Source organism: Salarias fasciatus, chromosome 2 (assembly GCF_902148845.1).
Source record: "Salarias fasciatus chromosome 2, fSalaFa1.1, whole genome shotgun sequence".
Classification (NCBI taxonomy): Eukaryota; Metazoa; Chordata; class Actinopteri; order Blenniiformes; family Blenniidae; genus Salarias; species Salarias fasciatus.
In genome coordinates this window covers 20,773,039-20,786,617 of record NC_043746.1, presented here as the reverse complement: position 1 = coordinate 20,786,617, position 13,579 = coordinate 20,773,039, and the positions used below count along the sequence as shown (strand labels likewise).

The 13,579-nt window shown below is 43.2% G+C and overlaps 1 protein-coding gene across 7 annotated transcripts in view; it reads left to right on the top strand.

Annotated features, from left to right (window-relative positions):
• The window catches only part of atp8a1 (ATPase phospholipid transporting 8A1), a 91,431-nt gene that overhangs the window by 23,056 nt on the left and 54,796 nt on the right, over positions 1–13,579 (top strand). For 3 of the 7 annotated variants that reach the window (XM_030115219.1, XM_030115227.1, XM_030115190.1), the window contains exons 4-14: positions 845–943; positions 4,313–4,358; positions 4,816–4,856; positions 6,861–6,934; positions 8,252–8,321; positions 8,419–8,546; positions 9,060–9,171; positions 9,290–9,455; positions 9,868–9,873; positions 12,476–12,603; positions 13,433–13,510. In XM_030115219.1, the coding sequence (XP_029971079.1) occupies positions 845–943; positions 4,313–4,358; positions 4,816–4,856; positions 6,861–6,934; positions 8,252–8,321; positions 8,419–8,546; positions 9,060–9,171; positions 9,290–9,455; positions 9,868–9,873; positions 12,476–12,603; positions 13,433–13,510 (948 nt within the window). Of the gene's footprint in view, positions 1–844; positions 944–4,312; positions 4,359–4,815; positions 4,857–6,078; positions 6,153–6,860; positions 6,935–8,251; positions 8,322–8,418; positions 8,547–9,059; positions 9,172–9,289; positions 9,456–9,867; positions 9,874–12,475; positions 12,604–13,432; positions 13,511–13,579 lie in introns of all 7 variants that reach the window. The other 4 variants (XM_030115211.1, XM_030115236.1, XM_030115199.1 and 1 more) reach the window with 3 other exon arrangements.

The following is a 13,579-nucleotide window of genomic DNA, read 5'->3' as shown; positions in this document are numbered from 1 at the left end:
GGAGCTCCCGTCACTGTGTTTGTTGTGCTGTTTTGATATGACATAACTAATGTTTTCCCAGTTTGGCAGCATTTCACATGTAAATACCAACATGAATCGCTTTTAAGAGAGTTTTAAATTCCTCAACCTTCAACTCAAAGAAGTTGAAATTGAAATCTCAGGATAGTTTAAATGGAGGAGAAAAAGAAGCCTCCGCCGCACCCAGCTTCTGTCCTCACCTATATTTGTAGTGACAGACTATCCCGCATTAATGAGAGCCGAGGATGGGAAAGGCCTCTCCCTCCACTGACCTTGAAGTTGCTGCTTTGAAACGCAGCCAGTGTGAATCTTCATTACCTGCCCTGTCGATGCTGCGACCTTGAATAAAACATCTATGCATATGAGAGAGACGGGAGATCCATTTCGTTCGAGTTTCCTGGGAGCAGTGCAGCGGTCTCCTGTGGCCCTGGTTTGGCTTTAATTACGCTGCCATTTCAGTGTTAATTTTGAGAGACTCAGCGTGGCCAAATAATGAAGTTGTGTGTGCTGGATGTATCTCAGACTCTACACATTCTATAAGTGAAACTCTGTTTGCCAGGTTTTGAGCTGGTGGTGTGATTCATATTCTGGAGCCAGACAGCCTCAGCTTAGCCTTTGACACTATAAATAACACCAGCAAGGGGGGGAATTGGGAATTTAATTCAGCAGAAGAACATAAACGTGGAGCGCAGCACTTTTTTTTGTTGGCCATTGTTCTCGTTTGCACGCTGTTGCGTCTTTCCAAGAATGGAAGCTGTAACTTTATTGTAAAGAAAACTGCAGGGAACATCTGATCAAACTGTCACATGCTGTGGTTTCCTTTTAGCAAATTCCAGATGTGTCTCCCACGGGTCGCTGGACCACGCTGGTGCCTCTGCTCTTCATCCTCGTGGTGGCCGCTGTCAAAGAGATCATCGAGGACCTGGTAAGACGCACTCAGTGTGGTACTGGTGCAAGATGTTTCTCTCTTTTCTCAGCTATTTTTTTTTAGGAAAAATTTCATAAGATTTGTGGACACAACACTGAGACATGAGCTGAGATATGAAGATAGCCACTATGAAGATAGCCACCTTGTTCCCATCAAAGGAGCATTTGCCTCAACATGAGCCATGCTGTCAGTGTGAGTTTGTAAAAACATGCACAATACAGCAGCTTTATGTTGGTTTTATGTTGAGGCTGTAGTAATTTTCAGTAGTTATTTGGGTTTGTGAAAATATATAAGTTTAAACTCTGCACCACAGCTACAAAAAGAACTTTAAAATTTTAATTTAATGTTTATTAAAGCAAAGCAGTATTTTCCTGGTCTGGCCCATTCAGGATGAAATGGACCTGTATGTGGCTCCTGAATTAAAATGTGTTTGACCCCCCTGATCGAGATAGTGAATTCGTAAATTTGTTAATCAGTGGTCATTTTCTTTTCACTATTTTCAAGGTAGCTGGATGGACAGACAACTCAATTTAAGAGAAAACAAGACATTGCAGACTTTTGGTTTTTAATTCTATGGCGTAAACCACATAACCTTTTTTCCAGTTTTCTGATTTGTGTTGAAGAAAATTTTGTGATCATATAATCATCAGGTAAACAGGCGTTGCTCATGATTATTTACCACTTTAAGTCTTTTGATGTAGCACCTTAAAATGACGTTTTCTTACATAATCATTGCATGTGCAAGACAAAAATCCTTATTTAAAAGAAAATAAGGCCATCAGGATTTATTTAAAGGTTAAATTTGCATTTACAAAATTTCCTTCTGCTCTGTTATTTCCATATAACTGGAAGCTTAAAGGCCAAACGGTTTTGAGCTTGTGTCTCTGTTGATGGAGTCTTCAGTGTTTTACTAAAGCTCCATTTATCCAAGTCTACTGCCCACAGTGCCCTCTACAAATAATCTGAGTTCATGAAAGACTCCAAAAAAAGCACATTTTCGATAATTGTATTTCTTGACAAAGTAGGTCAGAGATCCTTGCTTGAAGTGTAGAAGTGTTGCACCTCCACTAAAATAGACTGCCCCCCCCCCCCCCCCCCCCCCCCCCCCCCCCCACCGTGCTGGGCTTTTACTGCGCGGCGTGTCCTCCGAGTCCCGAATCAGTGACGATGATGCGACCACAGCAGGATTTCCCCCAACATATAGACGCGGCATCACACGTCGGCGCGCATACACACAGTCTCATTTCAGAGGTCACAGCTGTGCACACTGCACCCGGGGTACTCATCCAGTCAATTAACCTAGATACTGAACGCTCATGTACAATGGCGGTTAGTACACACTAAACACAACAACTGTCGGCCCCCAGGCGAGCCCGAGCTGCTAAAAAGATGCTTCAGCATTTTACTTATACATTAATACTTATTATCTACATATTTTTGACTCTAAATTTCACTTCCGTTAAATTAAAAGCTGCTCGCGAGTAATCCACTGATCCGTCCGAACTTAGTGAGAGAATGTTGCATTGTACTGTATTGCAGGGACCCTGCAATGCGATCCTCCCTGCAGGTCCCAGTGGACGGTTACTCTATACTATTTGCCTCTATCTGGTGCTGAAGGGACCAGCGCAGCACTTTTTCTCTTGGCCTGTTGTAGGGGGGAAAAAAAAAAACATGGGAACAGAGTGGTGATGACTCCGTCTTTATTGCTGAAGGTCACCTGCGCTCACGTCTGTTCCCCGCACTGGGCTGTCCCTCACAAGTTGACCTGACAGGGCAACATCGACCCCTAACTTCATGAATCATGCACTATGGATACACACACATACACACACGCACACACACACACACACACACACACTACAGCACCAGCATTACCTTGTTGCTGGCTGCTTCTGCTGCAGCAGAAATACATATTGGCTGAAAATTTACCTGCAAACACGATAAACTGAAGAACATTCAGTTTCTTCCCTTGCTGGTTTGAATGTCCTTTACTACAGCTCAGTGTCTCATTAGATTGATGTTTAGCATTCATGATATGAGCCGTTTCTTCAAGGTAAAACTTCAGAGGCTGCTTTTTTCTCCGTTTCTCTCTTTCTGGTTGGAGTCTGTGGAGGCCCAGTACTGCAGTGTTTATGCATAACCTCTCCACTGCACTGTGATTACACACACATCATCTAAATACAGCACCTCTCCCTTTCGCTGCGCCCACTGGGGAAACCAGACGTGAGAGAGGCCGGAACAGCGAATATGAGAAGGATGAGAGGAAGGAGAGGTTGTGAAAGTAACTGTCAGAAATGGCTCTGTAAACAGGGTAGAGTTTTCTAGCACCAGACCTAATAGTGTGGATGAATTAAATTAGCTGACAACTCCTGCACAGGGGACGATCAATGATCTTTGTAAAGGTCTCTTCTAGCAAACTTTTTTTCCCCTTTTTTTACTCTTTTTTCTGGGCATTGTGAAGTCGGTGAAAGGCTGGATCCCTGTGACACGGCCAGCCTATTCATTAGCGCAGCGCAGCATGTTGTGGGGGATATCAAATCAAATTTAACTCCTCTGAAGTCTGGAAAGAAGGATGACTGAGAGGAAAACAGCAGATGTCTCTGAAATAGACTGATCAAACCCAAGATTCACTCCCCGTCTCTCCATGAGCAGGTCGAAGACTTATTTCCTTCCTGAATTTCTCATCTTGAAATTGAGCTGTAAGGAGCCTTAAATGATTCAGTACAGATATCCGATTGGACCTGCCTTCTTTCCGGAGCCCAGCAGACTTCGAAACCCACCGATCATTTATTTACATGAGATGGACGCAGCAACACATCATTACTCAGCGTGATGCCGCTTGACAGACTGTCCCTTGGAATCAGCTGCCCAAGTCACAGTTGACTGCATGACTGTTCAGCCGACACGGCGAGACTTAATGCTGCTGATTTGGACTTTGATGGGGTCACACACACACACTCTCACACACACACACACAGTATACTGGAGTTTGTTTACTTGGTCGGAACGGAAGACGCAGTGTCAGGATGAAGACGCGTAGGCTTGTCGCTCATTATTTGGTTTTTCATGGTCAGCAGCCAGTCAACACGAGACCAGTTGTTTGGAATGTGTTGACCAGTTAATGAAAGGAATAATCAATCAGCGTTACACAGCTGTAACCATCTCTCTTAGCAGCGAGCAGAGGACATTTTTTTCTCTGATATTTTTACCTCTTGCGGCAACAAAAGGTCAGGTTCTGCGCCGGCCTCATCGGTGCATGTTAACCTGTGGAGTCCGTGACGCTTTTTAATGTTAACCCTTGTTTTCTGCTTATGTGTGAGTGTATAATAGAATATGTGTGTAAAGTGAATGTTTTTGCTTTTCCAGAAACGTCACAATGCCGACAATGTGGTCAACAAAAAGGAATGTCAAGGTACTGAGAAGCCTCTCCTTTGTGTGGCGTTAGAACATCACGTGTTCAACAACACGTCAGAGCATTTCGTGAAAGCTTCATACGACATGGTTCTAAATTGATTTGGATCAAATAGGGCCGTTTTGATGCAAAACGTTTGACATCTTGAAAGCACGCATAACAACAAGCGCTCATGTTTTTGGCATCCTCTCCTGTTCTCTTACTGAGACTTGTCGGCAGTAACAGCACATTATTCACCAGCAGTGAGAATCAGCAGGCAGATGGCTCCGGAGGAGCTTTCTTAGTTGGTTAAATAATCGGTTTCATTTTGTGGAAGCTACAGAGAGGCTAAAGAGTCACGTGTCGCAGATCCAGTGAATGTCTTCTGACAGCTTCTCTTCTTCTCCCCCTCATCACTCTGACTTCCTCTGCCGGTCGCACCGCGACTCCCCGGATCTCCGCTTTCCCCCCTGCGCAGTACTGAGAAATGGTGCCTGGGAGATTGTGCACTGGGAGAAGGTATGTACCCACAATGCATCACCGACTGTCATTTTAACCAGCTCTCACTTTATTCCTCTGGAGCACCAAAAACATATCATTCGTTCCGTGACCTTTCACCGCCTCCCGTGCTGCCATCGTCTGAAGAAAACACACACACGGACACACACACACACAAACACACACATGCACACACACTCTTCCAGTGTCCAGCCTAAACTAATTAATCCAGTGTTTCCATGTGGCCGGTCGTTAGGAGGCTGAGCTGGAGGACTTCCTCTCCTCCCTCATAATGAAACGGCGTTATTATTTAGGCTGCAGCAGTTCGGCTAAAAGCAGAAGGTGTGGAGAGAAATGACCGGGCAGTCCAGAAAAAAGGCTATTTAATCAGCGGTAATATTGCTCTTTCACCAGACATTAAGAATTGTTTTTTGTTTTCGTTTTCTTCACGTTGATGCATTTTTTTTTTAATGCTAAATTACTTGTAGACTCATCGTGCTACAATTTTACCTCCCACATGAATAATTCTGCGAGCATTAAAACTGACTAGAAATGTTTCACATGATGGGTGCATCTGAGATAAATCTGTTACACAGAGAGTTTGTCTTGTTGTGGTGATTCCATCAACTGCAGCTACATGAAAGAGCAACAGAAAAACCTGTTTTCTGTGTTTATCTTGAGAAGAAAACATTTGGTTCCTGCGCAGAATCGATCTCGGCGTGGTGGACGGACGTGGCAGTGCAGCTTTCTGGAGTGTGTGTCCTTTTATACACATAAAAGATCCTCCAGAAAGCAGAGCCTTAAATAATTCAGCCGTTTTATATCTCCATCATGCATATTGTAAAAGCAACTTCTGTCCTAAATTCCTGTTTGGCCTCCTAAGTTTGTTGAAGTTAGTTAATCTCAGAGGCAAACGGAATCAGGCCAGAATATTTCACTTGTGTTTAAAGCAGAAGTGTTGATCATCAGGTGTTTTTTAATGTTCCATTTTTTTGGACAGTTATTACACTAATTAATTCAAACTCACTTGTTTGGTTTTTGTTTTCTTTTTTCTTTTTTTTTATGTATTTAATCGGTATTTGGTTTATAAAGTTTATTTTCCGTAATGGAAAGACGCTTCCACTTCTGTTGTCAGTGTTTTTATCTTTCTCTCCTCACAGGAACTTTGTCAGTCCGTCCTTTGACGTTTCATTTAATGCTGTTTTCTCGGCAGTCCGCAGCAGTAACCAGTTTATTTTCACAGGTTGAGGTGGGCGATATAATTAGAGTAAATGGCAGTGATTTCGTACCAGCGGATGCTGCCATTTTATCATCCAGGTATCGGAGGCCACTCTTCTGCCCAGACTGTGGGGAACTTCTCCCTCTTTTTTTTTTTCTTCTTTTTTTCCTTTTCCTCCTCTCGCTCTCTCTCAGCTCTCCCTGAAGAAGTGATGGTTGGAGAGTTCGGAAGTCAGATCTATTACTAGTGTATAAATACAACATTTTAATCATTTGCTAATTCAACCATCATTTCTCTGGGTGGGTCTGTGGTAACGTGATTTTTGATTAGATTTGACCGATCATATCAAACATAAACCTACCTACCTCCTTCACCTTTTCTAAAACCATGTGCAGTGGAAGAGAATTTCCTACCAGTGGCAGTTCTGCGCCTTTTCTAAAGGTTTCTGCTTCAAATTTATTCCACGTTTTCCTCCATTGAAATTTTTTCTTTGTTTTTTCGGGATGTTTCTTTTCCTCAGTGGTTTTGTGAAAAGGTGAACAGACGACCAGCCATTCCTCTGATCACACAGGACTGATCATTGTGCTCTTCTCATCTCCCTGAAACTGAAACACTTGTCTCTTTTCCCTTATATGTTTGCTGTTTGTCTGTTTGTGTTCGTTTCTTTTTTCCCCCCCTCCCTCTCCATCCTTCCTTTGTTTTGTTTTTTTCTTCCCCTCTCATCCTTCCCTCCTGCCCTCCCTGTGCAAACAACTGCCACGCTCCCTCTGTCTCGCCCCCTGCTGGTGTGTGGTTGGTAACATCAGGTGGCTGTTGGGGAAGTAGTCAGAGCTGCAAACGGGGATCACCTCCCGGCTGACCTCGTCATTCTGTCGTCCAGGTCAGGAAACCAGCAACGTTACCAACGATACAGCGGTGGGAGAGATAGGGGCTGTGTGTACCGACCGAGATGGGACATTGTAGCTCTCCTCACACGATTGAGAACGGGTTCATTTTTCACACCGAAGGAAAGAAGGGGCCTGTGATTCTTTTGGAAACAGTCAGATCAGATATTCTAGCACCATGTTTCTTTCTTTCGTTTTGTTCCCCCTGCTTTTCCTCCACGTTGTCTTTTTGGCAGCCCTACTTGGCTGTTTGTACAGCAACTTTATTAAGTTTGATTTTGTTTTCCCATCTACTTTGTCATTGTAGAGTCTTTTAAATGTTTGGCTGAACCTTCTAACACTGCTCAGTGTGACTGTAGTGTTGCACCACAGGAGCTACATGCTCCTCTTTTAAAATACTTTCCCTTAGATCCCAGTCTATTCTCCATATTCCTGCCTTTGCATGGCGTGTCTGGCACCCTGAATGCATTATAGTTTGCATGCAGTCATACTCCAAGATGAAAAAGGTGGATAAAAAAAAAACAAACCCCATCTTGGATGTGTAGTATTTGCCATCTGGAGCAGCCTACAAGTAATTCAGAAATCCACAATCACAACGCAAGACGTTTAAGTATTCACTTCTTGAGATTTCCGCTCATCTCTGTCCCAACAAAACATTCATGTAATACTTACTAGCAGCAGATTCCGAACCTCTCAGTGATTGTGGAAGGGCTTCATTGTCTTGGGTATGAATAATTTACTCCATAAAGAGCAGCTAACCAGCGACCCAGCTCACCTCACCTCCCGGCATGCTGCAGCTCTCTGTCCTCGTGCCCAGAGTCTGTCAGAGCTCAATTGTCTGCTTTGTTTGCTGTGCTTGGTATTCCCGCTCGCCCCGATCGCCCCACTCTTGATGTTTTCTCTCTCTCTCCCTGTCTTCACTATCTGTGCCTCTGCTGTGTATTTTAGCTTCACTTGAGAGACAGCTAGGCTCCTGGGGAACACCAAACAAAGATGTTACGTCTGTCTTCTGGACCTTTACTGTACATTAAGTGACTTCATTAAGGCGCTGATGCTGTTTAGAGGCTTTCTTTGGCTTTCGTCAAGCATCTTTGTTCGCTGTTCTCAAGCTGTTGTTCTGTTGAATCTCCTTAAATTTACCTTGATATTGACAAGTCCTCACTAGGAAATAATTAATCATTTGCTTATTGCTACACAACAGTATGTAAAACAAGTTTAGGTTACATATTCTGTAACATGTTATGAGACAGGAGTTCACTGTTGTCATTTTAGTGAACTACTCCAAGTGTCTGTGTCTTCTTGCTCCACAATAGTGAACCACAGGGTATGTGCTACATTGAAACATCAAACCTCGACGGAGAAACAAACCTTAAAATAAGACAGGTGACTTTTTCTTTTTTTTTACTTTTTACATTTTCTTCATGAATTTCAAACCACACAGTGCTGTACCGCTCTAAAACTGCTCTAACATCGTCTGCAGGGCCTCCAAGTGACGGCAGACATAAAGGAGATTGACAACCTGATGCGCCTGTCCGGGCGGATGGAGTGCGAAAGCCCCAATCGCCATTTGTACGAGTTTGTTGGAAACATCCGGCTGACTGGACACAGGTGGGCTCAGCCGCAGAGCTCCACTCCTGGCTCCCTGCCCCTCCTACCAACTCAGTAGCCCATTAGCCAGGAGCAGAGCCGGTATCGGAGCATCATGAGGTTTCAGGGAATATTTCATCTTTCTGCTAAATCAATTAAAGGACCTGCTTCAGGATTATTCAATTTCAAACCTGTTTGGAGGCTTTGCCATTGTAAGGAAAACGGATTGTGTCTGTGTGGCTGCTTTTAGGACGTCATGGCTTAATCCAGAGAGTCGAATGTCAGTAATGACTTTGTATTTTCTTCAGTTTCATCAGTGGGAGTCTAAAGGGTAACCTCCATGTTTGTTAGTTCACAGTTCTTAACCAGTAGAGCCAGTTATAGTATTCCTCAAAATTTCACAGATTGATCTGAAAGGAACGTTTTTTTTTTTTTTAGTAAATGTGCTGCTGTGAACAGGCCATTCTTTCACAGCGGTTGTTAGTTGTTAATTGTGACATCTTTGACTAACGGCATTGATGCTTGCTGTTGTAGCACAGTGCCACTGGGCCCAGACCAGATCCTGCTGAGAGGAGCGCAGCTGAGAAACACGCAGTGGGTCCATGGCGTGGTGGTCTACACAGGACACGACACAAAGCTCATGCAGGTGAGGCGCCATGTCGAGTATTTATTGTATCGGTTGCCTTGATAGACCACACAACACCGATTTGCATTCCGTTTCACAGAAAGCTGTCTTCTTGTGTTTTGTTTTTATTTCGTCCCAGAATTCCACTCGGCCTCCTCTGAAGCTGTCCAACGTGGAGCGAATCACCAACTTTCAGATCCTGGTGCTGTTTGGCTGCCTGCTGGCCATCTCTCTGGTCTGCTCCATCGGCCAAACCATCTGGAAGTACCAGTACGGCAATGATGCCTGGTACATGGACCTCAACTGTAAGAGTCCCGCCAGCCCCTGCTGCACATCTTATTCCACATATTTTTGTCTCACTTGTCCATATCAGCTTATTTATTTGTCACTTTAAGTTCCTAAATGCTGGTATGTGTTGTGTCAGTTTTTGTTTGGTTTTATTTCTTTTTTTTAAGTTTTACTTTGCGTTGCCTTAGTCAAAGTACGTTTCGCATTACAAGTGAAATATGTGGCAATGTGGGAATCACTGAATTCCCTGTTAAGTGACAGAAGACAGCTGAGACATGCATAAATGTGTTGTGAATGAGTCTGATTGAGAGGAAAAAAAAAAACAAAACAAAAGAAATGGTTGAATATCACTGCGCTGCTGTACTTTTTTGTTCATTTCTAATGTTCTGTTTGATTTTGTTGTTTTCTTTGTTGTCGTTTTTTTAACAGCTCCAGGTAACAACCATTTAAAAGCCTTGGCCATCCGTGAATGACCCTCCCTTACTAACCCCTTACTGAAGCTCTGCCTTTGCTAAGCAAATGAAGCCCCCTACCCTCGCCCCCTATATGGCTGCCCTACTTTGTATGGGCCCATGCCATGGACAAGCACATACCAGGGATCCAACAATAGGTTTTTCCCCTCCAGCTCTCTTATACCTCCGTCTAGTTATTTTCAGTGCTTGATGCAAACAGTGTTTCACTTTTCCTCCATTTTTTGTATTTATTTTTTTGTGCCACGTTAAACGCTTTGCAGCTCCCAAGCTTCAGACTGTCATTTTTTTTGTCCCCTCATATTTATATGCATATTTATATATATATATATATATTTCTCTTCTCCAAGAAATGAATAGCAGCATTTACTTTGACTGCAAGGCAGATGAGGTTGTGCTCAGGAAGCTTTTCATCGCAGGAGGCTTATATGTGTTTATTGCTTGAACACAACATGCGATGCAACCCGAGGGGCTCGAGCTGACATTTTCTAAATGCCTCCGCCGCCCTCCATTCTTGTGTGGATCTTTCAAAGGACAGATAGACGGGGAGGGGGGTGGATTTCTAGTTGTTGTTGTTTTTTTTGTTTTTTTTTTTTTGATCAAGCATTTTTAAACCATTATTTTTAAAAAAATGAGAGTATTTAGAGTTAGTGAAACAGAGAAAAGACAGCGGCTCAGTTTGGGGGTTTTGATCTGTGGTGATGAAGCTCTGAACCTGGTGTGCAAAGTGATTATCGTGACACTTCAGCCATTACTCTGTACCCTGATAGGCCTGTGAAGGAGAGGTTGTGCCCTGGTCAGTTTAAGCTTGCGTTATGACTTACACTTGTCCTCTTCAAACACTTTATTGGCATTACTTTTTTTTTTTTTTTTTTTCAATTTTAAATGTTTTAATCATGGCGACATTACAATCACCTTCTAAAACACCCAATGTCAAAGTGAGGGCAGTGTAAGTTATAAAGCTTCATCTTGAGACTGATTTTACCTTCATGAGGAGTTGTTGAGGCTCTGTCCAGTGCGTATTATTCAACCTGTGACAAAAGAGAGAGGTGGGGAGTCTGTCATGAAACGCCTGATTTATTATCACCACTTTGTTTTTCTAAAAAGAAACACAAAAAAACATAGAGCTCAAACTGTGTGAAGCCACAACACACCACACAGGCTTGTACATACCACAAACGCCTGCACATGAGCTGGATTCTGAATTTGACACTGCACTGGAAGGCAGCCTTATGTTCAAACTGCTAGTTTTGCTCCCATCTTCCACCGTTACTTAGTTTTCGTAGGTCGTCGCGTGTTTTCTGGCCACACCGCTGAGCTCCCGCAGAGTATCTGTGCAAGCGGCTGCTTTCTTGGCTGACATCTTGGTAACCATATATTTGTCACACTTCTGCTTTTAGCATGGTGTTGAAGAAGTGTGAGTTTTTTCCCCCCCTCGCCCTCAATGCCGACATGTCATGTGAAACCCAAGTAAAGTTTACTTAGAAAGATCACACCCTTTATTTTAGAGTCACTTTGGTCACATTATGTATTCAAATAATTATCATATTTCAGTTAAGTAGACACATTCAGTTCAGTCTTGCAGTTGTTTGAGGCGTGCATGTACTGACTTGCCAGGTTCGTTTCTTATTGACTCCACTAGTTTTAACCTCTCATCAAATAACAGACGTCCTGTTTTAACGCATCAGGCTAACTCCTAGAATCGAGCGACACGACTTGATGTATTGATCACGATTTGCAGCCAAACCTCTTTGGTGGCACGATCCGCCCACTCTTTTCCACTTCTTCTTGGTTGAGAATGTGCCGTGGACTGAATCTCCCTCCTTGTTGTCTTGAAAGCATCCGACTTGTCTGTCTTCTCCCCCCCCCCCTCCTCACTCCTGAACAAGTCCTCCCTCCTCCATGTGTCGTTGTAGCAGTAGCTTCCATTCTGCCACTCCCTTCTGTGCCATCCAGTTCTTTTGTTTTTTTTGCAAACCGTTGTGTCATGGGGAAGGGCTGGCCCTCTCAACCGCAAAGCTAACATCAAGGCTTGGGTTGAGGAAGGTAACATTTGCACCTCCTGCAAGCTGAGGAAAGGTAAATCACACCCCTCCTGTCTTCATGTTTGATGTCAGTGGGGCTACATGTCGATCATTTTTTTGCCAATTGGCCGGGGCTTTTGGGAGACCAGCATCATTTTGCATAGTGCTTTGTGGAACTCATTGCCTGGATCATGCTGGATGCCAAGGCTGCTGCTGTGACACTAATGACATTTGAGATACTCCAGTCCCTACTCCCTACTTTGATACTGTTTTTGGGACATTTCAATTGGACTGCTAATCGGTTGAGTTGTAAGAGGATGAGGTTGGGTGGAAGAAATGGTTAATTCCAGCTAATGCACAATATTAGCCCAACGCATTCCCTGAATTGGGATAATGTTGGTCATTGGCTGGAAGTAGCTTTGGGCATTTTCATTTAACTAACTGACCTTTTTTTTTTTTTTTTTTTTTTTTTTAATTTAGAAGCCAACTCTGATGACTGTTCTGTGTATCACTTCCCTTTGTTCACAACTTGTCCCCTGATAGATGGCGGGGCTGCAAACTTTGGCCTCAACTTTCTTACCTTCATCATCCTGTTCAACAACCTGATACCCATCAGCCTACTGGTCACACTGGAGGTTATCAAGTTCATTCAGGCATTTTTCATCAACTGGGTGAGTCAGAACGACTGTGGACGAATGAAATGACCTTTTCAGGGGACAGTGTTTCTCGGATTTTAATTAATTCGGCTGAAATTTCTATTTAGTGAATGTAGATGAGCGTTTATCAGCTGAAGAGTCAGTTATTTCTCTGAGCTGCTGGGAATGAAACACAGAGGTAATGAAAGAACGCGTTCTGGCTGCTTTGGATGTGATCTCTGTGTTTAATTTGGAGTTTTACTCCCCGTGCCACATGAGCAGTTGGTGTTCAGAGCCGTTTAATAACCACAAAATCATCAAAAACACATTAGCATCTTGATGATTTAGGGAATATTTGTTGTGTTTAGGCACCAATAATTTCATAAAACATTTGCCTATTTAGGGGGGAAGAAATGAAGTAATACGTTCAGTTAGAATACGTGGTTGCTATGGTTACGTATTCTTATGAAAACATTATGTGTTGACTTCTGCTTGTGTGTGAGAGCGCCAAGAACAACCCCATCAGATAACTCGCTGGAGGAGTTCAGTATTTTTTTTTTTTCTTTTTCTTCTTCCCTCCAGAGTTATTTGAGGCTTCTTTTCTTCATTAAATTTTTAAGTGAAACCCTCGCAAGTAATTTTTTTAGCAGCATTCAGGGCAGATCTCTGCTGGCATCTCAACCCACAGCTCCTGCTGGATCAGTATTTCCTGACAGGAAAGTGGACTGAAGTGAAGCGTCAGAAGAAAAGATCAATCATTACCTAACAATTGTGCTCTTGTTTATATTAGTCCTTTGAATACCCTTTTTTCCTAAATTGCTGTACAAAACAATTTGTCTTAATGCTCTTCTGCGATTGCTTCAAGGACACGGATATGCTGTACGAGCCGACAAACACTCCTGCCATGGCCCGAACCTCCAATCTGAATGAAGAATTAGGGCAGGTACGCAACGCTGTGTTTGAAAGAGCTCTTATTCTGCAGCCGGTGTTGATCTCTGCCTCTTCTCCCTCT